We start from the raw sequence: 25,204 nt of genomic DNA on the forward strand, positions 1-25,204 counted from the left end.
TTTACCCCATCACCCACCCCAAGTACAGGTGCAGTACCCCATCATTTACCCCATCACCCCCCCCCCCCCCTTCCTACTGGTTGGTTCTGATTCTGAACATCTTTCTACAACAAGAGTGTCATGACTGGTGCATAAAACAGTTCTGACATTGTAATATCAATATTCTGTCACCTGATATTTTACCTTGATGGTCAAAGGCCCCCATTGATGGTCGAAGGCCCCCATTGGACCCTAACCCTAACCCCATTGGACCCTAACCCCATTAGACCCTAACCCTAACCTAACCCCATTGGACCCTAACCCCATTGGACCCTAACCCTAACCTAACCCCATTGGACCCTAACCCCATTGGAAGAGAATATGGTTCAAATTTCTTCTTATAGAACCGAACCTCATTGGCAGTTGAACGCAGGACAAGCCTGTTCTGGTTTGTTTTTTAATCTCACTGATGTGACACAAGAGAGAGAGGCAGGAAGGGCAACCCTGATAATGTAGTGTAACATCTAAACTCCCTGTCAAATCAAATCAAATCAAATCAAATTGGATTGGTCACGTACATCGCATGCAGCTGTCAGTGATGCAGTGAAATGCTTTTGGAATCCAGCTCCTCTACAGCAACAATCAAACAAATCAACAATACAATCGAATAATAGTAAACAATGCAACAATAAAACAACTAACTATCTAAGTCACATATGGTAGTGTATGGTATGGTAGTGTATGGTAGTGTATGGTGGTGTATGGTAGTGTATGGTAGTGTATGGTAGTGTATGGTATGGTAGTGTACGGTATGGTGTGGTAGTGTAGTGTATGGTATGGTAGTGTATGGTATGGTAGTGTATGGTATTGTAGTGTATGGTATGGTATGGTATGGTAGTGTACGGTATGGTAGTGTAGTGTATGGTATGGTATGGTATGGTATGGTATGGTATGGTATGGTATGGTATGGTATGGTAGTGTATGGTATGGTATGGTATGGTATAGTAGTGTATGGTAGTGTATGGTATGGTAGTGTATGGTATGGTATGGTATGGTATAGTAGTGTATGGTAGTGTATGGTATGGTAGTGTATGGTATGGTATGGTATGGTATAGTAGTGTATGGTATGGTATGGTATGGTATGGTATGGTATGGTATGGTATGGTATGGTATGGTATGGTAGTGTATGGTATGGTATGGTATGGTAGTGTATGGTATGGTATGGTATGGTAGTGTATGGTATGGTATGGTATGGTATGGTATGGTAGTGTATGGTATGGTATGGTATGGTAGTGTATGGTATGGTAGTGTATGGTATGGTAGTGTATAGTATGGTATGGTAGTGTATGGTATGGTAGTGTATAGTATGGTATGGTAGTGTATGGTAGTGTATGTGTAACAAAGTCTGTGACACACAGAGGCAGACGCAGTGTTGGGATGAGGGAATTGTTTGTTTATTTTTAGTTCGCTATGGACTTTTCAGTCGTTGCCTTTTCTTTGCCGTTTTTCCTCCTGCTCCGCCGTTCCCAGCCCACCTACTGAAAGCAGAGACACACACATCTTAACCATTTAGTTAAACAAGGCTTCATTCGCACCAGGTGCGCAATGAAGCCTCGCCTCTGTACCCTGGCCACGGTCTTGTAGCTCCCTCTACAGGCCGAACGCTGCATGTCCCCCCACATACCCCCACCGCCCGACACAGGCCGGGGACACGACGGCCGACAACCTACTCCCCCCCCCCTGCACGGGAGAGGAAGTCTGCCACGACCATCTGCGCCCCCAGTCTGTGCACGACCGAAAAGTTGAAGGGCTGCAACGCGAGATACCACCGGGTGATCCTCGCGTTAACATCCTTCATGCGGTGGAGCCACTGGAGGGGAGCATGGTCAGAATAGAGGGTGAAATCGCGACCCAGCAGGTAGTAGCGGAGGGCGCCGACCGCCCACTTGATGGCCAGGCACTCCTTCTCCACCGTGCTGTACCGGCAATCCCTCTCCGATAGTTTGCGGCTCAGGTACAGCACCGGCCGGTCAGCCCCCTCCACCCGCTGGGTCAGTACTGCTCCCAGGCCTCTATCCGATGCGTCAGTCTGTAGGTAAAATCAGGCGCATACAGGACTGTTTCTCCACAAAGAGCCCCCTTAAGGGCCTCGAACGACCCCTGGCACTGGCCCGACCATTGGATCGGATCCGGGGCACCCTTCCGGGTGAGGTCCGTCAAGGGACTGGCCAGCTCTGAAAATCCTGGCACGAACTGCCGGTAATAGCCAGCCAGCCCCAGGAAGGCCCTCACCTCCTTCCTAGTCTTGGGCCACGGAGAGGCGGCGATGGCCGCAGTCTTTTCAATCTGCGGCCGCACCTCCCCACGACCCAAGTGGTACCCCAGATACCGGATCTCCCTCCGCCTGATCACGCACTTCTTCGGGTTGGCCGTCAACCCCGCCTGCCTCAGGGACCGCAGAACAGCCGCCACACTCTGCACATGCTGCGCCCAGGTGTCACTGTGAATGACAATGTCATACAGGTAGGCCGCAGCATAGGCAGAGTGCGGCCGCAGAATGCGGTCCATGAGGCGCTGAAAAGTGGCTGGGGCTCCGAACAACCCGAAAGGAAGCACTGTGAACTGATACAACCTGAGCGGAGTGGAGAATGCAGTTTTCTCCCGGGATACCGGCGAGAGTGGAATCTGCCAGTATCCCTTCGTACAATCCAACGTCGTAAAATATTTGGCCGTGCCAAGCCGGTCCAAGAGCTTGTCAACCCGGGGAATCGGGTAGGCGTCAAATTTGAGACCGCATTAACCCTTCTATAATCCACACAGAACCGTATAGACCCATCCAGCTTGTTAACAAGCACGATGGGGCTACACCAGTCACTGCGGGACTCCTCGACCACACCCAGCTCCAGCATGGCTTCCAATTCCCTGCACACAATGTCTCGTTTGTGTACCAGTAACCTATAGGGACGCGTGCGCACCGTTTAACCCGGCTGCGTTTCTATAGATTAGATTAGATTAGATTCAACTTTATTGTCATTGTGCAGAGTACAAGTACAGAGACAACGAAATGCAGTTAGCGTCTAACCAGAAGTGCAAAATAGCAGAAAGTGCAATGAACAGTATTTACAGGTAGTGCAATATATGATCAGTAGTAGTGCAGTATAATATAGCAGTGCAGTATAGTAGTATATGAGTACAGTAGCATTATAGCAGAATAAATAGTTACAGTATGAACAGTGTGGCAGCATAAGCTGTATGGGTAATGCAGTCTAGCAGTATATATGTATTAACATTAGCATGAGGTAGATAGCAGAATAATATAAATATGGAATGCCGTATAAACAGTATAAACAGGTATGTACAGTATGTGTAGTAGTATTAAAGAAAATATAAGGATATGTGCATTATGTGCAGTATGAACAGTATGGACAGGTATGTACAGAAGAGCAGTGGTATGAGTAAGAGGGAGTAATAGTGCAATAGTGCAATTGTCCGGGGGGGGGGGTTGGGGGGGGGTGGGGAGGTCGATAAGCGTAGTCCGACCGTTCAGGGGAGAGAACACGTCGGCAAACTTAGCTTGCAAATCTGCAACGTCCGTGGCCTAGCTAGCTGAGAGATGGTTATCAATACCGACCGGAGTGCTAACTTTTGATTTTGTGACTTCTGGTCCGAACTCATCTCTCTCTGGAATTATTGTAGCCAGAGCAACAGTGACCACGACGTTCCATTTTTTTAGGAGATTTACATGATACACCTGCAAGCTATCCCCCCGGTCCGAGCGTACTACCTCATAATCCACGTCCCCCATGCGACGTGTGACCACAAACGGCCCTTGCCACTTTGCGAGTAATTTCGTGCTGGAGGTGGGTAACAGTACGAGCACCTTGTCTCCCGGTGTAAATTCTCGCAGGTTAGTTCCCCTGTCGTATAGGCGCTTTTGAAGCTCCTGGGCTTGCTGCAAATGCTCACGTGAAATAACCCCTAGGGCGTGGAGCTTTGTGCGTCCAGGACGTATTGAATCTCACTTTTACTGTCACTAGACCCTTCCTCCCAATTTTCTTTAAGAAGGTCTAGGACACCCCCGTAGAGTAATTCAAACGGGGAAAACCTTGGAAGCTTGGGGGACTTCCCGTACCGCAAACAGCAGGGGATCTAGCCATTTATGCCAATTCCGACTATCCTCGTGTACAAACTTCCGGATCATTGACTTCAAGGTCCGATTGAACCTCTCACAAAGGCCATCAGTGGCCGGGTGGTAAACACTGGTTCGAACCGCCTTGATTTTCAACAAGCCGTACAGTTCTTTGAGGGTGCGTGACATAAAATTTGTGCCCTGGTCGGTGAGAATCTCTTTAGGGATTCCCACGCGGGAGATTACTTGAAACAATGCCTGCGCTACACTCCTGGCAGAAATATTGCGCAGCGGTATTGCCTCGGAGTATCGGGTTGCGTAATCTATCAAGACCAACACAAATCGATATCCCTGTGTACACCGATCAAATGGCCCGATAATATCCATAGCAATGCGGTCGAATGGGTTCTCGACCAATGGTAAGGGCCGCAAGGGGGCCCGTGGAATGGCTGGGGGATTTACCAACTGACATTCGCGACAAGAAGCGCACCACCTACGCACCTCTGCCCGAATTCCCGGCCAATAAAATCGAGCCATTATACGGTTTAGTGTCTTATCATAACCTAAATGGCCCGCCATGGGGTTGAAATGAGCCGCCTGGAAGACCATTTCCCGGCGGCTACGGGGAACCAACAACTGGGTTACTTCCTCCTGACTATGTGAGTCACGACTTACTCTGTATAACCTGTCGCTGATAATCGCAAAATAGGGGTGGGCGCGCACTGTGTCTGGCCGTACCAAAGTACCATCAATTGCTATCACTTGGTCATAGGCCGATCATAGTGTCTCGTCACGAGACTGCTCGAGGGGGAAGTCGCCTAGCAGCGGATAGTTGGGCGGGGAAATCTCGGGTTGAGACCCCCCCGCCGGCTCCGGCTCCTCGGCAGTGTCGCGAGGCACCGCCTCAGCACAGAGCACATTACACGCCTCACACCTCCCTCTCTGTCGTGCACGCACCCCGGTAGCCCGCTTTACCGCTTAAGGAAACCCCTCCCAATCTACACCTAGAATCAGGGGATGGGGGGATCCGCCGCCTGTACACTATGTTTTTTCCCTCATAATGAATTTCGATAGCGACCACAGGGTATTCGTGGATGTCCCCATGCACACACTTCACCAACACCCTCGACGCCTTTAACAATGCCCCCGGTCAAACCAGGCGCTCCTGGATCATGGACTGCATGCAGCCCGAATCCAAGAACGCCTGGTGCGTATCATGCTGTATCCTTACCGGAACACGATACGCCGCTCCTGGTCCGTGGGGAGGGCCCGGTATGTCGCCGATGCGGACGACCTGCCCCACCTCCATCACCGGGCACTCGGCCTGAACATGGCCCGGCCGTCCGCATCGCCAACACACCCCCCCTGTCGCTCGGGGTGCTGCCTGCGGGGCCAGGGCTGGCTCTTGATATGCGCGCCCCTGCCATCTCGTCCTCGGGGCGGAAGCCGGCCTCTCTCCTTCCGGTCCCTCGGCTCCTCCCGGGCGCCGGCCCTCTGCCCCCTGGTGCGGGGCCGGGGTTGGTCGTCGTAGCTCCCGCGGTGGGAGGGAGAGATGGTCCTCTGCCAAGCCTACGGCGGCCGCGAGATCCTGGGGTCGGTGGTACTGGACCCAGGCGGCGGTTCGGGCCGGGAGCCCCGTGAGGAATTGTTCTAACACCACCCGGTCCCCGACCTCCTCCGCCGAGCTGTTTCTTGGGTCCAGCCACCGCCATGCGCTGTCCCGCATCCGCTGGGCGTAGGCAAAGGGCCAGCTCCCCTCCTCCATCGTCAGGGCCCAGAACCGGCGACGGTGTTCCTCTGGTGTGAGGCCCAGGCGGTCTCGAATTGCCCGGGCCAGGGACGGGTAGTCCCGTTGGGCGGCCGCTGGTAGGCTGTGGGCAGCGAGCTGCGCCTCCCCTGACAGGAGGGGCACCAGATGGTACGCCCACTCGCCGTCCGGCCACCTCGAGATCCTCGCCGTCCCCTCAAACACCGCCAGGAACGCCTCCGGGTCGTCCGGGTCGTCCATTTTCTGGAGGTGGATCTTGGGGGGACCTTGTGCCGACCCGGCCGCCGGCCCCGGCGAGGTCCCGGAGGAAGGCACGGTCCTCAGCCCTCGCCGCTGTCATCTCTCCCACTGCGGCCTGCTGGTTCTGCTGCAGGAGGGCCTGCTGTTCTAGGATCAGCGTCATCCTCGCAATGGCCGTAGTCAGCGTCTCCATGCCTCTGCCCCACGTTGGGCGCCAATGTAACAAAGTCTGTGACACACAGAGCCAGACGCAGTGTTGGGATGAGGGAATTGTTTGTTTATTTTTAGTTCGCTATGGACTTTTCAGTCGTTGCCTTTTCTCTTTAGCTTTTCAGCCGTTTTTCCTCCTGCTCCGCCGTTCCCAGCCCACCTACTGAAAGCAGAGGCACACACATCTTAACCATTTCGTTAAACGAGGCTTCATTCGCACCAGGTGCGCAACGAAGCCTCGCCTCCGTACCCTGGCCACGGTCCTGTAGCTCCCTCTACAGGCCGAATGCTGCATGTCCCCCCACAGTATGGTATGGTAGTGTATGGTATGGTATGTTATGGTATGGTATGGTAGTGTACGGTATGGTATGGTAGTGTATGGTATGGTAGTGTATGGTATGGTATGTTATGGTATGGTAGTGTACGGTATGGTATGGTATGGTATGGTATGGTATGGTAGTGTATGGTATGGTATGGTATGGTATGGTATGGTATGGTAGTGTACGGTATGGTGTGGTAGTGCATGGTATGGTATGGTAGTGTATGGTATGGTATGGTATGGTATGGTATGGTAGTGTATGGTATGGTATGGTATAGTAGTGTATGGTAGTGTATGGTATGGTAGTGTAGTGTATGGTATGGTATGGTATGGTAGTGTATGGTATGGTATGGTATGGTATGGTATGGTAGTGTATGGTATGGTATAGTATGGTATGGTATGGTATGGTAGTGTATGGTATGGTAGTGTATGGTATGGTATGGTATGGTAGTGTATGGTAGTGTATGGTATGGTAGTGTATGGTATGGTATGGTAGTGTATGGTATGGTAGTGTATGGTAGTGTATGGTATGGTAGTGTATGGTATGGTATGGTATGGTATGGTATGGTATGGTATGGTATGGTATGGTATGGTAGTGTATGGTATTGTATGGTATGGTAGTGTAGTGTATGGTATGATATGGTATGGTATTGTACGGTATGGTATGGTAGTGTATGGTATGGTATGGTATGGTATAGTAGTGTATGGTAGTGTATGGTAGTGTATGGTAGGTAGTGTATGGTAGTGTATGGTATGGTATGGTATGGTATGGTATGGTATGGTATGGTATGGTATGGTAGTGTATGGTATGGGGGGGTGCACGTGTGTTGTCTTTTGGGGGGGTAGAAATACCACATTCCAAACAGTGATTGATTGATTGATTGATTGACTGACGATTGATTGGCAAATCAAACATGGTTTGGTTTGTTTGTTTCTATGTGTGTCAGCAGCCTTTGCCACTTTGTCCCCAGGTCGGCCTTGGCCAAGTACGTCCCGTGTCTCGGGGCATTGCTCTGCGTGCGCCACCGGGACCTGCGCTCCAACAGCAGCAGCTTCCTCTCTACCCGGCGCTCCACTGTCACCAGCCAGACCTCCAACATCAGCAGCCAATTATGTCGCACCAGCACCTTGAAGTCCCGCATGTCCTTCGCCTCCGACAGCGAATCCGTAAGTCTGCGTCTCCGATGACCCCCCGCTGCTGGTGGATACACTCATTCTGATGTGAAAATAGAAGATAAGTGGTGTGTGTGTGTGTGTGTGTGTCTCTGTGTGTGTGTGTGTGTGTGTGTGTGTGTGTGTGTGTGTGTGTGTTACCTCCCCACAGGGTTGGACAGACGCTGAGGCTGATCTCTCTAGCATGGGCTCCCGGCCTGCTAGTCGTCAGGTCTCCTGTGACATCAGCATGGACACAGCTGAGGTCCCAGAGGCCACATCCTCCACGCCCTCCAGCTTCAAGTCCAAGCTGAAGACCCATGACTCGGGCATCTTTGAGAAGGTATCACCCCAGGGGGTCTTTGAGAAGGTAACACCCCAGGGCAAGGTCAGGCCGGGCCTTATTCACCTCCCACGTGACAGAATGTGTGAAAGATGAGGATATTTAGGGGGTACAGACGTATGGTGTGAATGGGTGTCTAACACATGTTGGTAATGTGAAGAGTAGTCAGCTCAGGTCAATTACAGGGAGCATCAACCTTTTTCTCATCCCTACTCGTACTGATCTCCCAAAAGAGAACTATTGTATTGCTCCAATCAGAACTGTAGACATTCAGTGTCTCTAATATTTCATATGCACCTAGTTATATACAGTGCTCTGTGTAAGTAATGGGACAGTGAAGCATTTTCTTCTTCTTTTGGCTCCACACTCCAAATGCTTGGATTCAAACAATAAAACAATTGCTACGAGTTTAATGTAGAGATTGGCAACTTTTATTTAATGGTATTTGTGTACATATTGGTTTCACCATTCAGAAATTACAATACATTTTATGCATAGTCCCCCTATTTCAGGGTACGCAAAAGTGATGGGACAGATTTGTCAAATGTCCAAATTAAGCCCTCATGTTTAGTATTTGGTTGACAATCCTTTGCATTCAATAACTGCCTGAAGTCTGAGACCCATTGACCCACCAGATGCTGGGTAACTTCTCTGCTGATGCTCTGCCAGGCCTCTACTGCAGCAATCTTCAGTTGTTGTTTGTTTTAGTCTCCTCTTCAGCAAATGAAATGCATGTTCAATAAGATTTGCATCTGGAGATTGATTTGTCCAATCAACAACTTTCCACTAACTGGGCCTGAAAACCTCCCTAGTTGCTATGGCAGTATGTTCATTCATCATATGTTCATTCAGCAGAATTCATCCTGCTGCTGCTGTCAGCAGTTACATCAACAATTAAGACAAGTAAACCAGTTCCAGTGGAAGCCATACATGCCCAGGCCATAACACCTCCTCCACCATGTTTTATAGATGAGATGGTATGCTGAGGATAACCTGACCATCCTGTTTTGTAGTTGTTTGGACAGCTTGCAGTGTAACCTCTGTAGTTCTGCTGGTGAAGTCTCTGCGGATGGTAGTCTCTGACACATTCACACCTACCTCCTGGAGAGTGTTCCTGATCTGTGGGACAGTTGTTTTGGGGCTTTTCTTAATCATGGTGAGCATTCTTCAGTCATCCACTGTGGAAGTCTTCCTTGGCCTACCAGACTGTTTGTGATTGCTGAGTTCACTAGTGCTTTCTTTAATTTTAATGATGTTCCAAACTGTTGATTTTGGTAGGTTTAAGGTTTTGGCTATGTTTCTGGTATTTAAGCCTCATAATGGCCTCCCTGACTTTCAGTGAATTGATGTCTCTTTGGTCCTCATATTCACAGCAACCAATAGCAGACTCCAAAGGCAAACGCAAAGCCTAGAATCAATACTAGACATTGAGAGCCCTCTTTTGGCTGCACAAATGATGTGACGGAACACATCTAACAAACCAGAAACTCCTGTCAAGCCAAGTGTCCCATCACTTTTGGGTACCCTGAAATAGGGGGGCTATGCAAAAAGTGTCTGTCATTTCTGAATGGTGAAACGAATGTACACAAATACCATCAAATAAAAGCTGAGAATCTCTACCTAATAGTAATTGTTTGATTTAAAATCCAAACGTTTGGAGTGTAAAGCCAAAAGAAGAAAAATGATTCACTGTCCAATTACTTTTAATATGCAGGGCACTGCAACCCAAGAACAGCAGCAGCTTTGATACAGTAACAAGACCAAGTTTCATCAGAAAGAATTCTTCTGCTGTGTAATCTGGCACAAATCTATTAAACCGTCTTTCGGCCCGAAGTGCACCTCTGGATTTTTGTCAGCTGATCCCACTGCTCCTAAAATAATATGGTTCCTGGTCACGTCCAAGGTAGAGAGAGAGAAGTGTCTGTAGGGAGAGTTCTAGGATGGCTTCACTTATACATTTACTTATTCATTTATTCATAGACATGTATTTATTCAAATACCGTCATCATGCCACATGTGAAGTGTGTGTTTATCTTAGAGGTGAATTTTAGATGTGCGGTCACCTTCTAAAATAGAATATCTCACCCTGAGGATTCTGTTCTGGAACTGCACTGTACATCCAGGATTAGCCAACTGTCACATACATACACCATTTCAACAGACATTCCTCTACCTTAAACACAGCATACAACGACACACCTTCAACATGAATACAGTCGCCCAAATTGTCAACATTCCAGACTGCCAATGGTGACTTTATTCACCAAAAATGCATAATTGACAATGCTTCATTTTGTAGCCAATCAGAGTGTTGCTTATGTGGTAAATACCACATAGAACACTTGGCACTCTAGGTGGTGAGTGTTCCAGAACTCTTTGGCAGTTGGGGAGTTAATAGGGAAGTATTGTTGTAGTGGATAATCACTGTGGCATAACCTCCCTACTTGTTCATTTGTTCATTCCACAAAGTCAAATCTATTCACGTATGCTGTTAGGGGCTGGTCCCAATGCATCACAGTGTCCAGACGGTTGTCCCCCAAAACCTTAAGAGTCAACTGAATGAGAAGAGTGACATAAATGGACCTGGAGGGGTTCTGGATGATTTTGTACATCAGGTGGGAGACTAGCATGTCTGATCTGACCATTTAAATCCTCTCTTTATTATGTTAATCCAGTACATTATATGTTTTGGGATAATCTGGTAGGAACACGAGTGGGAGGCTGCTCTTTAAACTGCCAAATATGGTTTCCAGGTTGAATCAGAAAATCCAGTTTGCCTCTCATTTAATGGATCAGTGAAACCCATGTGTTTCTAGAGGGACGTACTGTATTAAGTGTCGTGGAAATTTTCCACTGTTGTATTTTATTTCAGCAAAGGTGAGATTCAAGAGCCAAGGGTCTTGTTAAAGCCACAATATAAGTTTATGACACTTGCAAGCGGAGAGACACTCCAAACAGAGTTTAGTGAAATCTCTGAGCCGCAGCTCAGCAACCTTCCTCCTGAAAGAACCCAGCCAAGGATAGAGATAGGACAGGGATTTTGGCTGTCTGGAACATATTGTGTCAATAACAGTCAGCCACAAGGACTGTTTCCCGCAGTCTACTTCCAACCTTCAACCCTGTGTTGCCCAGCAACAATACTCAGTAAATGTCCATAATCTGCCTTATCATAAGGGCAGGCCTAGTACACTGTTATAAGCATACAGCAGTATTCTTTCAAAAAGATTTCTATCAATAATATTTCACATATTAAGTACTGAGGCCTAATGATCCACAGTATGTCACTGACCATCATACTTGGTTGTTCATGATGTGCCAATCAGTTAATTTAAGATTTGATAAAGGGCCGTATTTCTAATAGACACAATGAGAAGTGAACCAATGGGAGAATACTGCTTCTAGCGTTTCCATGTTTACAAAAACTCTGATGAATAATTACAGTTTTTTCAAAACCAGTGTTAAAATTAAGCTACAATAAAAACCATGCTGTAGAGTATTCTGAGTGGTATTTTTTTGCTCTGCTCAGCACTATGAATCAAGTTAGCCCAGAGGCTTTCATGTTCGACTTGATGCATGTGTTTTATGTGCTTGGCATGTCTACAGTGAACCAATCTAATCGCTCACTCTGTTTCTTCCAGACCTTTTCACACAAGGGGGGGTTTGGTGTCTGTCTGTCTGTCTGCCTGCTTGCCTATACATCTGTCCGTCAGTCTGTCCTCCTGGTGTTAGTTAGGTGATAATCATACCAGCAGGGTCCTCCTGGTGTTAGTTAGGTGATATGATAATTCCTGCTTGGACCATATACATGTATACTGAAAAATGTATGCACTCACTGCAATGTAAGTCTCTTTGGATAAAAGCTAAAGGGCTCATTTCATATTATTAATACAGTTCATGCCTCTACACGGTCTGGCAGGGTTTGGCAAAAAACCGACAGGAGACATGTGGGACAAGTGGCCTTATTAAATCAATGCAGTTTAATCTCAATAAATGTCACAGCAGACTAACCAGGCTGATGAACAAGAGACAGAATTAGCTGCCCACCAACATGCCTGGTGGCAAGCTCAGCCAACTGGGGGGAACATATTGCCATTTGCTCTTTAATTTGGAAGTCCGTGCTGATAATGTCATGGGAAGACAAATGCAGGGGCTGATTGAGGCGACGTGAGGAAGACTTTTACTATGAGCTGCAGAGGCAAAGTAAAATACTGTCAATCTAAACTTTCAAATAGACTTTGAAGGATACAGTATGTCTTGAAGGAGACTGTCTTTTAGTGAAGATGATTGTTTTTAATACATTACTTGTTTTTCGAATTGCCATATTGGCGTTAAAATTGGAATTTATTTTGTAGAGAAAATCTAGAAAAAATCAATAATTTACTGTGTTTCTGTCTATCACTCGTTTAACGTTCTCTTTTCAATTTTGGTAGGTTGGCGATTACACAGCGGGAACCACGACGAGAGGAAAGATTGGTCGGATCCCAAGCATTGTCATTACCTCAGAGTCCAGCCCTTTCCTACCTATCCTTAGAAACAGTTCCTGTGGTTCTCGCACCAAGGGAGCCAATGGCGGTGTAGAGGCGGGGTCTGTTACTAAGGAGACGATAGAGGGTGTCTCCTCTAACGCCAGCACCTCCTCTTCTCCAGCCGTCTGATCACGTTTACTATCAGTTTATATGTACGGTTATTAAGAATGTATAGTGTATAACATATTTTGTTGTTTACCTTTTGCTTAATCAATGTGGTACCAGAATGTATAGTGAAGTCCAAGGGCAGTACTCAACTTGTGTGGCAGTGTGGCAGCGTAGCAGTGTTACAGTGTTACAGTGTTGCAGTGTTACAGTGAGGCAGTGTTACAGTGTTGCAGTGTTACAGTGTTGCAGTGTTGCAGTGTTGCAGTGCTGCAGTGTTGCAGTGTTGCAGTGGTACAGTGTTGCAGTGTTACAATGTTGCAGTGTGGCAGTGTGGCAGTGTTACAGTGTTACAGTGTGGCAGTGTTACAGTGTGGCAGTGTTACAGTGTAGCAGCATAGCAGTGTGACAGCATAGCAGTGTTACAGTGTTACAGTGTTACAGTGTTACAATGTTGCAGTGTTGCAGTGTTACAGTGTTGCAGTGTGGCAGTGTTACAGTGTTACAGTGTGGCAGTGTTGCAGTGTGGCAGTGTTACAGTGTAGCAGCATAGCAGTGTGACAGCATAGCAGTGTTACAATGTTGCAGTGTTACAGTGTAGCAGCATAGCAGTGTGACAGCATAGCAGTGTTACAGTGTTACAGTGTTACAATGTTGCAGTGTTGCAGTGTTACAGTGTTGCAGTGTTGCAGTGTTGCAGTGTGGCAGTGTTACAGTGTTGCAGTGTGGCAGTGTTACAGTGTAGCAGCATAGCAGTGTGACAGCATAGCAGTGTTACAGTGTTACAGTGTTACAGTGTTACAATGTTGCAGTGTTGCAGTGTTACAGTGTTACAGTGTGGCAGTGTGGCAGTGTTGCAGTGTGGCAGTGTGGCAGTGTTGCAGTGTAGCAGCATAGCAGTGTGACAGCATAGCAGTGTGGCAGCGTGGCAGTGTGGCAGTGTGGCAGTGCGGCAGTGCGGCAGTGCGGCAGTGCATATGTGACTTAGAGAGCAAAGCCTGAGGAATGTGTCTTGGCTGGGAGACACTGTGCACTGCCAGTGGGTGGGGAACGTGTCAGGCTGTTCAGGCGATTGGTTTAAGTCTTTAAAGAGGATCCAACCCAACACAGCGTGGAGAGGCCAAAAAAGAGCAATGTGTAATGATGTTTGTAATATGATGATAATGCTTGTTATGTAAGCAGCGTGGAGACTATTTTTGTAAAAAGCTGTAAAAGTATTGATTTTAAGTATTGATTTCAAGTATTGATTTTCAACTTTTCCTCAACGATTTGTCATACTAACATTGAGTGTACATGTGTCCATTGTTCTGCTGAAAGGACATCAATTATAGATTAGCACTTTTCTTTATTTTTTTTCGCTGGATCAGGACACAAAGGAGAAGCTGGTTGAGAAAAGGATCGAACATCTGACTGTATCATGACTCGTCATGCAATCAAACTTTAAACTTGTCCTTGTGGTCCAGATAAGCACTTTTTAAGATACTGCAGAAGATATGTTTTCCCACAAACATACACAAACCTTGTATTAGTTTCTGTATGTTGTAGTGTTGTACTGCTTACATTTTTTCATACATTTTTAAAGTTTTGGAAAGTGACTATGAAGCGAATTGTGCATTTTGATATGAGCAGTGTTGTAGAATGTGAATCGGAATGTCCCCTGCACGTGTAAGGATGGTAGAAAGGGACATAACTGTTGATTATACCTCAGCAGTTACGCAAACTCAGAACTGGGTCGAGGCATATTCATTTGTACATTCAATGTTTTAATACGGAACATGACTGTGTGGACATAATAGGACCTAATGTAATAATTTCCACAGCTCAGAAATATAAACAGAGCAATCCAGAGTGGTTCCAGAATCAGGAGCGGAAAGCCCACTTTCTGTTGATTGATACGGTACTTCAGATTGAGTACTGCACTCCATCGCAAGTGGCCCATTGTAATTCTCACATTCTCATATCTCATTGGTCATGGCAACACACCAGTCTGAGGAAATGAGGTCTGACGGTCCTCTCACCGTGCTCTAGGCTAGTGGGTGAAAACACACTCTTGCTGCTGAAACGTTGGCTAATTATTTAATCAAATAATAAAGTGTGCAGCTTTCTTTCTTTCTCTGAAGGGCAGAGCGTCCGCCTGCCACTGACGATGGTTCTGGGTCATCATCTAGTGTTGCTAGGGAGGCTGTTGATGAGGTCAGCAGAGATCCAGGTGGAGAGGGACTGAAGAGCATTCCTGTCCCCCCCCCCCTCCAAACAAGGACGTTTCACAAAAGGATATCTTGTCAGTATGTTTTCTTAAGGATGTTGTTGTCTATTTTATTGTTCTGTGTAAGGGTGTTGAATATCAATTGCAGGTGTATAAACATTTGTTAATGTGTATTTGTATTAAAGAGAGGCTTCTATCATACATGAATTTATGTTTCCAAAATATTAAGATGGATTTATTGTAGACTTGTACGTATAGTAGTATGTCTATAACAGTGTTGTTCTTATTTATTTTTCTGAATAAATATCTATTAATCTCTGCATCCACTATTGTGTGACGCTTCATTATTTTTGCAGTCAAAAGACTAAAGAATCAATTAGAAGAATTGCAGAGTGCTAGAAAGTCAAATGTGTGCAGTTAGGACCAAAAGCATCCAAATGGCTACAGTGCAGTCAATATATGTGTCATAGTTACTGTAGTACAGTATTACTCTTACCATTTATTTAATGTATTTGTCATGTAACTGTAGTATGATTCTTACCATATATTTAATTTATTTGTCATGTGTTATGTGTTATGTACGGCCATTAGAGGCCCCAGTCCTGCTGCTGTAGTTGTGTTATGTACGGCCATTAGAGGCTCTGGTCTCTGCTGTAGTTGTGTTATGTACGGCCATTAGAGGCTCTGGTCTCTGCTGTAGTTGTGTTATGTACGGCCATTAGAGGCCCCAGTCCTGCTGCTGTAGTTGTGTTATGTACGGCCATTAGAGGCCCCAGTCCTGCTGCTGTAGTTGTGTTATGTACGGCCATTAGAGGCTCTGGTCTCTGCTGTAGTTGTGTTATGTACGGCCATTAGAGGCCCCAGTCCTGCTGCTGTAGTTGTGTTATGTACGGCCATTAGAGGCTCTGGTCTCTGCTGTAGTTGTGTTATGTACGGCCATTAGAGGCCCCAGTCCTGCTGCTGTAGTTGTGTTATGTACGGCCATTAGAGGCTCTGGTCTCTGCTGTAGTTGTGTTATGTACGGCCATTAGAGGCCCCAGTCCTGCTGCTGTAGTTGTGTTATGTACGGCCATTAGAGGCTCTGGTCTCTGCTGTAGTTGTGTTATGTACGGCCATTAGAGGCCCCAGTCCTGCTGCTGCGCTAGTCTCCGTCAACCATCATTACCTGCCTGATTTCTCTCCCTGGTCGTCTTCTGTGTCACACTGTTCTCAGGGGCTCTGCTGTTTCTAAGATGGTTACACACACACCACGGCCTGGTCTTAAGGCTTCTGATCTTCTGGGTCAGGTAAAGAGGAACGGTCACAGGTGGGTCAGGTAGGAGAATGGTCACAGGTGGGTCAGGTAGGAGAATGGTCACAGGTGGGTTAGGTAAAGTGGAATGGTCACAGGTGGGTTAGTTAAAAGGTCCTCTGTGGTTCTCTGTGGCTCAGTTGGTAGAGCATGGCACTAACAACGCATCAAACCCACAACTTAGGTTGTGGGTTTGATTCCTGCTGGGACCACATATACTGAAATGTATGCACTCACTGCAATGGAAGTCGCTTTGGATAAAAGCGTCGGCTAAATGGCATATTTTAAAAGGGAATGGTCACAGGTGGGTCAGGTAGGGGAATGGTCACAGGTGGGTCAGGTAGAGGAGAATGGTCACAGGTGGGTCAGGTAGAGGAGAATGGTCACAGGTGGGTCAGGTAGAGGAGAATTCCTTAATACTGTATTAGAGCCTGTTTATATACATACTGTATATATATAATTTGTAGATCCAGTCAGAGCCTAATGGATGTAGATATCAACCACTAGCAGAACAGAGCTGACCTCTTCTGGTAGGAGGTTGAATTGCAAAATGCCTGCAGGGGCAATTAAGAACCCAATATTCATATTGGGAGGATAGCTATGCAACATTCCATCCATCTAGAAGTGTCAGCAGATTTCAGGTGGCAAAAGGAGCCTGATTCAGTGCCGAGAGTGAATAAAGTCGCTCAAACTGTCAACATTCCAGAGTGCCACGGGTGACTTTATTCAACAAAAATGCATCAATGATGATGCCTCATTTTGTAGCCATTCAAAGTGTTTTTGCTAGGTAAACACCACATAGAACACTTGGAACTCTGGGTGGTGAGAGTTCCGGAAATATAAGATTGTCCCAATACCTCATGTCTACTACTGTGATGCTGGCAGAGGGCTGTGAGTGCTTCCCTCTTCTTGGTCCTGATAATGGATTCACACTCATCCACTAACCCTAACCCTAACCCTACCCTAACCCTAACCCTAACCCTAACCCTAACCCTACCCTACCCCTAACCCTGACCCCAACCCTAACTCAACCCTAACCCTAACCCAACCCTACTCCTAACCCTAACCCTACCCCTAACCCCAACTCCAACCCTAACCCAACCCTGACCCCTAACCTCACCCTACCCTAACCCTAACGCCTGACCCCAACCCTAACCCAACCCTGACCCCGACCCCAACCCTAACCCAACCCTAACCCTACCCCTAACCCCAACTCCAACCCTAACCCAACCTTACCCTAACTCTAACCCCTAACCCAATCCTACCCCCGACCCTAACCCAACCCTACCCTAACTCTAACCCTACCCCTAACTCCAACCCTAACCCCGACCCCTAACCCAACCCTAACCCCAACCCCAACCCTAACCCTAACCCCAATCCTAACCCTAACCCACCCTAACTGACAAAATGCTATATTATTATAGTATTCTAGTTCTATTCAGTTTGTATTCTCAGATCTTGGTGCTGCAACACAATCACCAGGTCTCCAGTCCTTGATTACAGAAAATACGCAAATCACAGATATGCAGAGAGTTCAAATCACAGATATGCAGAGGGTTCAAATCACAGATAAGATTGTCCCAATACCTCATGTCTACTACTGTGATGCTGGCAGAGGGCTGTGAGTGCTTCCCTCTTCTTGGTCCTGATAATGGATTCACACTCATCCACTAACCCTAACCCTAACCCTAACCCTAACCCTACCCTAACTCTAACCCCTAACCTAACCTAACCCAACCCTACCCCTAACCCTAACCCTGACCCCGGCCCCAACCCTAACCCAACCCTAACCCCAACCCAAAGGTGTACAGGTGTTCCTCCACCATGAGAAGGTGTCCAGGTGTTCCACCACCTCCACCATGAGAAGGTGTCCAGGTGTTCCTAATAAAGTGGGTGTATAATGAATTGTGACTTTTGCCAACACTGATATGGGGTCTTAAAAACGTCAGTGTCTACTATGGGACCTTTACAGTTCATAGTGTGCATCCGTTTAGTTCAGTTTCATTTATTAGACCATTTTAGAAGCACACATAAATACAAAATATACATGTACAAGAATAACATTATCGAGGATAACACAAGAAAGTCCAAGACTTGTTTCAAGTGTGGTCCTCAGTTTCTAGGAGACTGGCAGTGTGTTAGGCACCTGTAAAAGGCACCTCACATTTGATAATTTGATAATTTGATAGTTTGATAATTTGATAACTTGATAATTTGATAATGGATACAGAGGGCTTGGTGCGCAAGAGGTGTAAGTGACGTTTTGGGCCAAAGTGAGTTTCTATATCAACAGAAAGATCTTGATGAGATCTATCAAGTGTTGAAAGGAGCTGACTGAGATACATTTGTAATAGAGTGTAATACGGTGCATAAACTAAGACTCATCCACAAGACATTCGGCTCAGAATTAAAGTACTTGCAAGCAATGTTCAGCCCCCAAACCCCGGCCCGATCACTCCACTCTTCCACCCCAGCTGCCCGCCTGGGACCGCCGCCTCTACGTGGATGCAGCGGCCGCGCCACTCGGTCACAGCTTTTCACTGTCCTGGCGCCCCGCTGGTGGAATGAGCTTCCCACCACTCTGAGGACTGCAGAGTCACTACCGATCTTCCGCCGTAGATTGAAGCATTGATTACTTTGTCTTATGATGACTGATGGATAGATGATTCACATACAACAAATGTATTTGTTGTAAGTCGCTTTGGATAAAGGCGTCTGCTAAATGCCGTAAATATAAATATAAATGTAAATGTAAAGTTGTTTTTGCAACCTGGTAAAATTCTGAAAATGTCACTTACGCCCCAATATACAAACACAATAACAACAAAAACATGATCACCTAGTCCAGACCAGGACCAGACCAGGACCAGGTCAGGACCAGACCAGGACCAGGTCAGGACCAGTACCAGGATCAGACCAGGACCAGGACCAGGTCAGTGATCCACATATCTAACAAGACCTCGTATTACAAAGACTAGCCTACCTCATTAACCACTCCTGCATACATTTCTCGTACAGTAGATGGCAAACTTTTCCATTCTACAGAAGCTGTTTATTAAGTATTTTTCCCAGACAATAATAATAATAATAATAATAATAATAATAATAATAATAATAATAATAAAAAATAATACAAATGTGCTCTTAACTCACCAACTGCCAAAGAGTCCTAGAACTCTCACCACCCAGAGTCAACACCACAAGTATTCTATGTGGTGTTTACCTAGCAACAACACTCTGATTGGCTACAAAATGAAGTGTCATCATTGATGCATTTTTGGTGAATAAAGTCACCCTTGGCACTCTGGGATGTTGACAGTTTGGGCGACTTTATTCACCCTCGGCCCTGAAGGAGTTAAACCCCTACAATACAACATCAGTAGCACTGGCTTTAGTGGCATATCTATGTGTGTCTCTGACAAGACCAACATAGTTTTCAAGATACTTTGGGACTGAGCCATGATTCTGAGTCCCAGTTTCAACCCTTTCTCGACTGGGAGCCAGAGAAGCTCAGGGAGCCGGGGAGGACCAACAGAGGACTTACATTCAGATTATTCTGTGATGATTTGTTTTTAATGTATTTTGGGGATGTTTTTCAGTCATTTTATTTCATTGAAGTCACTTAGCACTTACACACTTTTATCCAAAGCAACTTACAATAAGTACATTAGTCTCAGTGAGTGAATCAACTATCCATCAGTCCATCAGTAAAACCTTCCATAAGAACAAGTGCCATCAGCAGTCACAGTGCTGGAGGAAGGAAGAAAGAGTCTTGACACATGGCTTTTGTATGTAACTCTCTACCTCACTGATGTGTCAGGAAAGAGCTTTCTATAGCACATGTTATCATTCTAGAACCAGCAATGAGGAATTGGAAGTATCGCTGGCTTTGGGAGCTCCATCCTCCTCCTCCATCCTCCTCCATCCTCCTCCATCATCCTCCTCCTCCATCATCCCCCATCATCCTCCTCCATCCTTCTCCATCCTCCTCCTCCATCATCCCCCATCATCCTCCATCCTCCTCCTCCTCCATCCTCCTCCATCATCCCCCATCATCCTCCTCCATCATCGTCCATCCTCCTCCATCCTCCTCCTCCTCCTCCTCCTCCATCATCGTCCATCCTCCTCCATCCTCCTCCTCCTCCTCCTCCATCATCCTCCATCATCCCCCTCCATCCTCCTCCTCCTTCATCCTCCTCCTCCATCCACCTCCATCCTCCTCCTCCATCCTCCTCCTCCTCCATCCTCCTCCTCCTCCATCATCCTCCTCCTCCATCATCCTCCTCATCCATCCTCCTCCTCCATCATCCTCCTCCTCCATCATCCTCCTCCTCCATCATCCTCCTCATCCATCCTCCTCCTCCATCATCCTCCTCCTCCATCCTCCTCCTCCATCCTCCTCCTCCATCCTCCTCCTCCTCCATCCTCCTCCTCATCCATCATCCTCCTCCTCCATCCTCCTCCATCCTCCTCCTCCTCCATCCTCCTCCTCCATCCTCCTCCTCCTCCTCCTCCTCCATCCTTCTCCATCATCCTACTCCATCATCCTCCTCCTCCATCCTCCTCCTCCTCCATCCTCCTCCTCCATCCTGTGTGTGAGTGCATGTGTGTGTGTGTCTGTGCGTGCGTGCGTGTGTGCATGCGTGCGTGCGTGTCTGTTACAAATAATATAACAGTGGGACTGCCCCCAAGCCTTGGGAAAGGGATAAAAGGTGCATCAAGGCAATAGGCCTAACTCTGGCCTACATAATTGGCAAGGACAGGTGTGGAGTTGTCTGCTGTAGCCTATGGAAGCCTACAGAGAAAGCTAAGATGGTTGTCATCCGGAGATTCATCATTTGTTATCTATGTTTTGGTGTTGCAACACGTGGCAGTGATGTCGCCAGTACTGTAGATAAACGACGACTGTCGCTTTAATAATTCCACCTTAATGAAAATCCCCCGTTAACCCCCACTTCTCCCCTCCAGCTGACGTCGCCTGGGCACCCGGGGATCCGGTAAGGCAGTGTCCCGGGTGACATAGCCTCGACTCCAGAGAGAACGGAAAGAGGAGACACGTCAATAACAAGGTAGTAACGTTGACGCACTCAGTTTGTTTCGGTACTTATCTTGAGTCAGCAACTGAATGGAATTAAGCCTCTGTGACACTTTACCGTAATCCTTGTTGTTTTGGTCGACATTGGATGCAACAAGTGCATGAGACGTCATGTTTTTGTCAAAGCAGCCACATTAAATTACCTGCACAAGTTTGCTCCGTTTCTGCATATAATAACACCTAATTAGACCGGTTTTTAAGTCCGTTATGGTAATACCGGTATAGTCTCAGTGGAGTATGGACAGTGTCAGTAGGTACATGGAGCTGAGTCTAGTTTGAGTTGAATCGGTGTGTGTGTTGAAGCAACGGCTGAAACGGTAGCCTACCGGCTACGGTAAGGTGGGCGCGGTTTCTAGGAGTGGAGTGGAGTGGACGTTCACCTGTGACAATTATTCTGAGAGCCTTTGTGCGTTATAAAGTGCAACAAGGCTAGGCTATATCAATATGTTTCAGTGTTACTTACATAACTACAGGGTTACGACGTCACATTTATAAGCGCAACTCCATGTGAAGTGTATTAGTATTATGTGTTCCATAGTTTTGGTATTCCATCTATAGAATGTCTGGGTATGTTTCTTCAGGTTATGGTTTTAATTTAGGCATGTGTGTATATATTGCAGTTTGCAAGCATGAGTCACCTTCGCTTGTCAATATGATTTTCCTGGCTGGCCAATATGAATGCCTATGAGCAAGTAGCAAGTAGTTGTTGCACTACAAAGCCAGAAGGAGATAGACAGGACAGGTCTATCTATACCTGTGGAGAGAGAACAGGAGTTAGCGCCCAGGTGGAAGTGGACCACCATAGTGATTAGATGATTGTGTGGGTATTTGGCTGTGCAGTTGTAGAATTCCGGTCAATACACTGTTGGATTGGACTTGAGGTGTGAATAGACACATGCTGTGGCACCATGGCAAGGAGGCAATCAGGTAGATACACAACCAGACCTGCCAAAGCTCCCCTTTTCCCCTCTCTCTCTCTCTCTCTCTCTCTCTCTCTCTCTCTGTCTCTCTTTCTCTCTCTCTCTTTCTCTCTCTCTCTCTCTCTCTTTCTGTCTCTCTCTCTTTCTCTCTCTCTCTCTCTCTCTCTCTCTCTCTGTCTTTCTGTCTCTCTCTCTCTCTCTCTCTCTCTCTGTCTTTCTGTCTCTCTATCTGTCTCTCTCTCTCTGTCTCTCTCTCTCTGTCTTTCTGTCTCTCTCTCTCTCAGCAGTGCATCCTAAACCACTCCTCTGTCATTATGGTGATAGACAGGATAGTGGTCTGTGTATGGAGGGTATTTGGAGATACCTACGGAACATACTGTGGACTCCTTTCATAAACTCATATCTGGCATCTTGCAGAAGCTGGCCTATCAACTTTCGATCTATCTCTCTCTCTCTCTCTCTCTCTCTCTCTCTCACTCTCTCTCGCTCTCTCTCTGTCTCTCTGCCTCTCTCTCTCTGTCTCTCTCTCTCTCTCTCTCTCTCTCTCTCTCTCTCTTTCAGGAGATAGCAGACCGGAGGGTCTGAGTACCACACACTCTGTCTGGCCCAGGCTCTGCATACCTTCCGCTGGCTGATAAAGTCACACCATTGTGGATGATCTCACTGGTTGTCACACCCTCATCACCGCTCGCCTAGGAGGGCTGCTATCACAGGAGTCGGTGGAACATTTGCTGCTGCATGGTTCACATAACTGTTCTCCTGGTTGTACTACTCCTGGTTGTCCTACTCCTGGTTGTACTACTCCTGGTTGTACTACTCCTGGTTGTCCTACTCCTGGTTGTACTACTCCTGGTTGTACTACTCCTGGATGTCCTACTCCTGGTTGTACTACTCCTGGTTGTCCTACTCCTGGTTGGTGAATAGCTGTATCATGGCTGAGTGTGTAGATAAAACGTTTATTTTTGCACGTGCCATAGTTTCTTTATGGTGAGTGTACCTGGCAATCGGTGACCTCTGGGTGACCTCTGGGTGGCCTCAGGGCCAGCAGCTGACCGGCCATCTGGTGCAGCAGGGGAGTTCCCGGTGGCCGGTCGTCCAGGGTCGTTTTGTTGTCCTAGTCCATCCCTGCTGCAGGGTAGAGTAACACTGGGGTCAATCACATCATGGCATATTGAGACTCTCAATCAGACCCCTCCCTTTGATCCTGCCTTGAGTCGTTGATACGCAGAGAGTTTATAGACTCACCCCATCAGAGTTTACCCCAGGAGAGATTACCCCATCAGAGTTTACCCCAGCAGAGTTTACCCCATCAGAGTTTACCCCAGCAGAGTTTACCCCAGCAGAGATTACCCCATCAGAGTTTACCCCAGCAGAGTTTACCCCAGCAGAGTAGTTTACCCCAGCAGAGTTTACCCCAGCAGAGTAGTTTACCCCAGCAGAGTAGTTTACCCCAGCAGAGTTTACCCCAGCAGAGTTTACCCCAGCAGAGATTACCCCAGCAGAGATTGCCCCAACAGAGTAGTTTACCCCAGCAGAGTTTACCCCAGCAGAGATTACCCCAGCAGAGTAGTTTACCCCTGCAGAGTTTACCCCAGCAGAGATTACCCCAACAGAGTAGTTTACCCCAGCAGAGTAGTTTACCCCAGCAGAGTAGTTTACCCCAGCAGAGTTTACCCCAGCAGAGTTTACCCCAGCAGGCCAGCATGTTTGACTGAACTGCTAAGGACAACCAGGAGCTGTTCCACATGCACACATGGACGCACGCACACACTCACTACTCTACCATTGTGACTGCTAATGGCCCCTGGTCCTAGCATAGATTTAACCCTAACCCTGGTCCTAACATAGATTTAACCCTAACCCTGGTCCTAACATAGATTTAACCCTAACCCTGGTCCACACACACACACACACACACACACACACACACACACACACACACACACACACACACAAACACACGTCGTCTATGGGAGGTCAGGACAAAAACTCAATTTACCCCAAAATGATACAGTACGTATTAGACTGTTCCTTTCGGTTTTTCATATCTATATATCTATATAAATATTGATATAAATATATAGATAGATTTATTTATGTATATTTCATATATATTTATATATATATTACATATCACTGAAGTGTGTAGATATATATAATATGTTCTAGATATATATAATGTCTTTGGTTCTATCCTAGCCTCCCGCTCTGGTCCTGAACTGGCTTGTTAGGGAAATGGACGTTATTAGCAAAGACGACTGCTACTGTAATGCTAATCTATAACTGCGTGGTAATTGGTCAGAAATGTATCCCCACGTGGGAGAGGCGCCATCTTCTCCGTCACTTGCAAAACCAATAGTAAATCAAGGGAGTGGTGTATCTCTGGTATATACAGTCTCTGGTAAACCAATAGTAAATCAAGGGAGTGGCGTATCTCTGGTATATACAGTCTCTGGTAAACCAATAGTAAATCAAGGGAGTGGCGTATCTCTGGTATATACAGTCTCTGGTAAACCAATAGTAAATCAAGGGAGTGGCGTATCTCTGGTATATACAGTCTCTGGTAAACCAATAGTAAATCAAGGGAGTGGCGTATCTCTGGTATATACAGTCTCTGGTAAACCAATAGTAAATCAAGGGAGTGGCGTATCTCTGGTATATACAGTCTCTGGTAAACCAATAGTAAATCAAGGGAGTGGCGTATCTCTGGTATACACAGTCTCTGGTAAACCAATAGTAAATCAAGGGAGTGGCGTATCTCTGGTATACACAGTCTCTGGTAAACCAATAGTAAATCAAGGGAGTGGCGTATCTCTGGTATACACAGTCTCTGGTAAACCAATAGTAAATCAAGGGAGTGGCGTATCTCTGGTATACACAGTCTCTGGTAAACCAATAGTAAATCAAGGGAGTGGCGTATC

The 25,204-nt window shown here is 46.8% G+C and overlaps 1 protein-coding gene across 1 annotated transcript in view; it reads left to right on the forward strand.

Moving 5' to 3' along the window:
- LOC310822456 (melanopsin-A-like) overlaps nt 1–12,795 on the forward strand; it is a gene marked incomplete at both ends in the record, with an annotated part of 30,004 nt that extends 17,209 nt beyond the window's left edge. Inside the window, 3 exons of the mRNA XM_083694792.1 lie at nt 7,617–7,812; nt 7,970–8,140; nt 12,571–12,795. Of these exons, the coding sequence (XP_083550918.1) occupies nt 7,617–7,812; nt 7,970–8,140; nt 12,571–12,795 (592 nt within the window). The remainder of the gene's footprint in view (nt 1–7,616; nt 7,813–7,969; nt 8,141–12,570) is intronic.
- Between the last annotated feature and the right edge of the window lie 12,409 nt (nt 12,796–25,204).

The sequence above is a fragment of the Argentina silus genome (assembly GCF_951799395.1).
Source record: "Argentina silus genome assembly, chromosome: X".
NCBI lineage: Eukaryota > Metazoa > Chordata > Actinopteri > Argentiniformes > Argentinidae > Argentina > Argentina silus.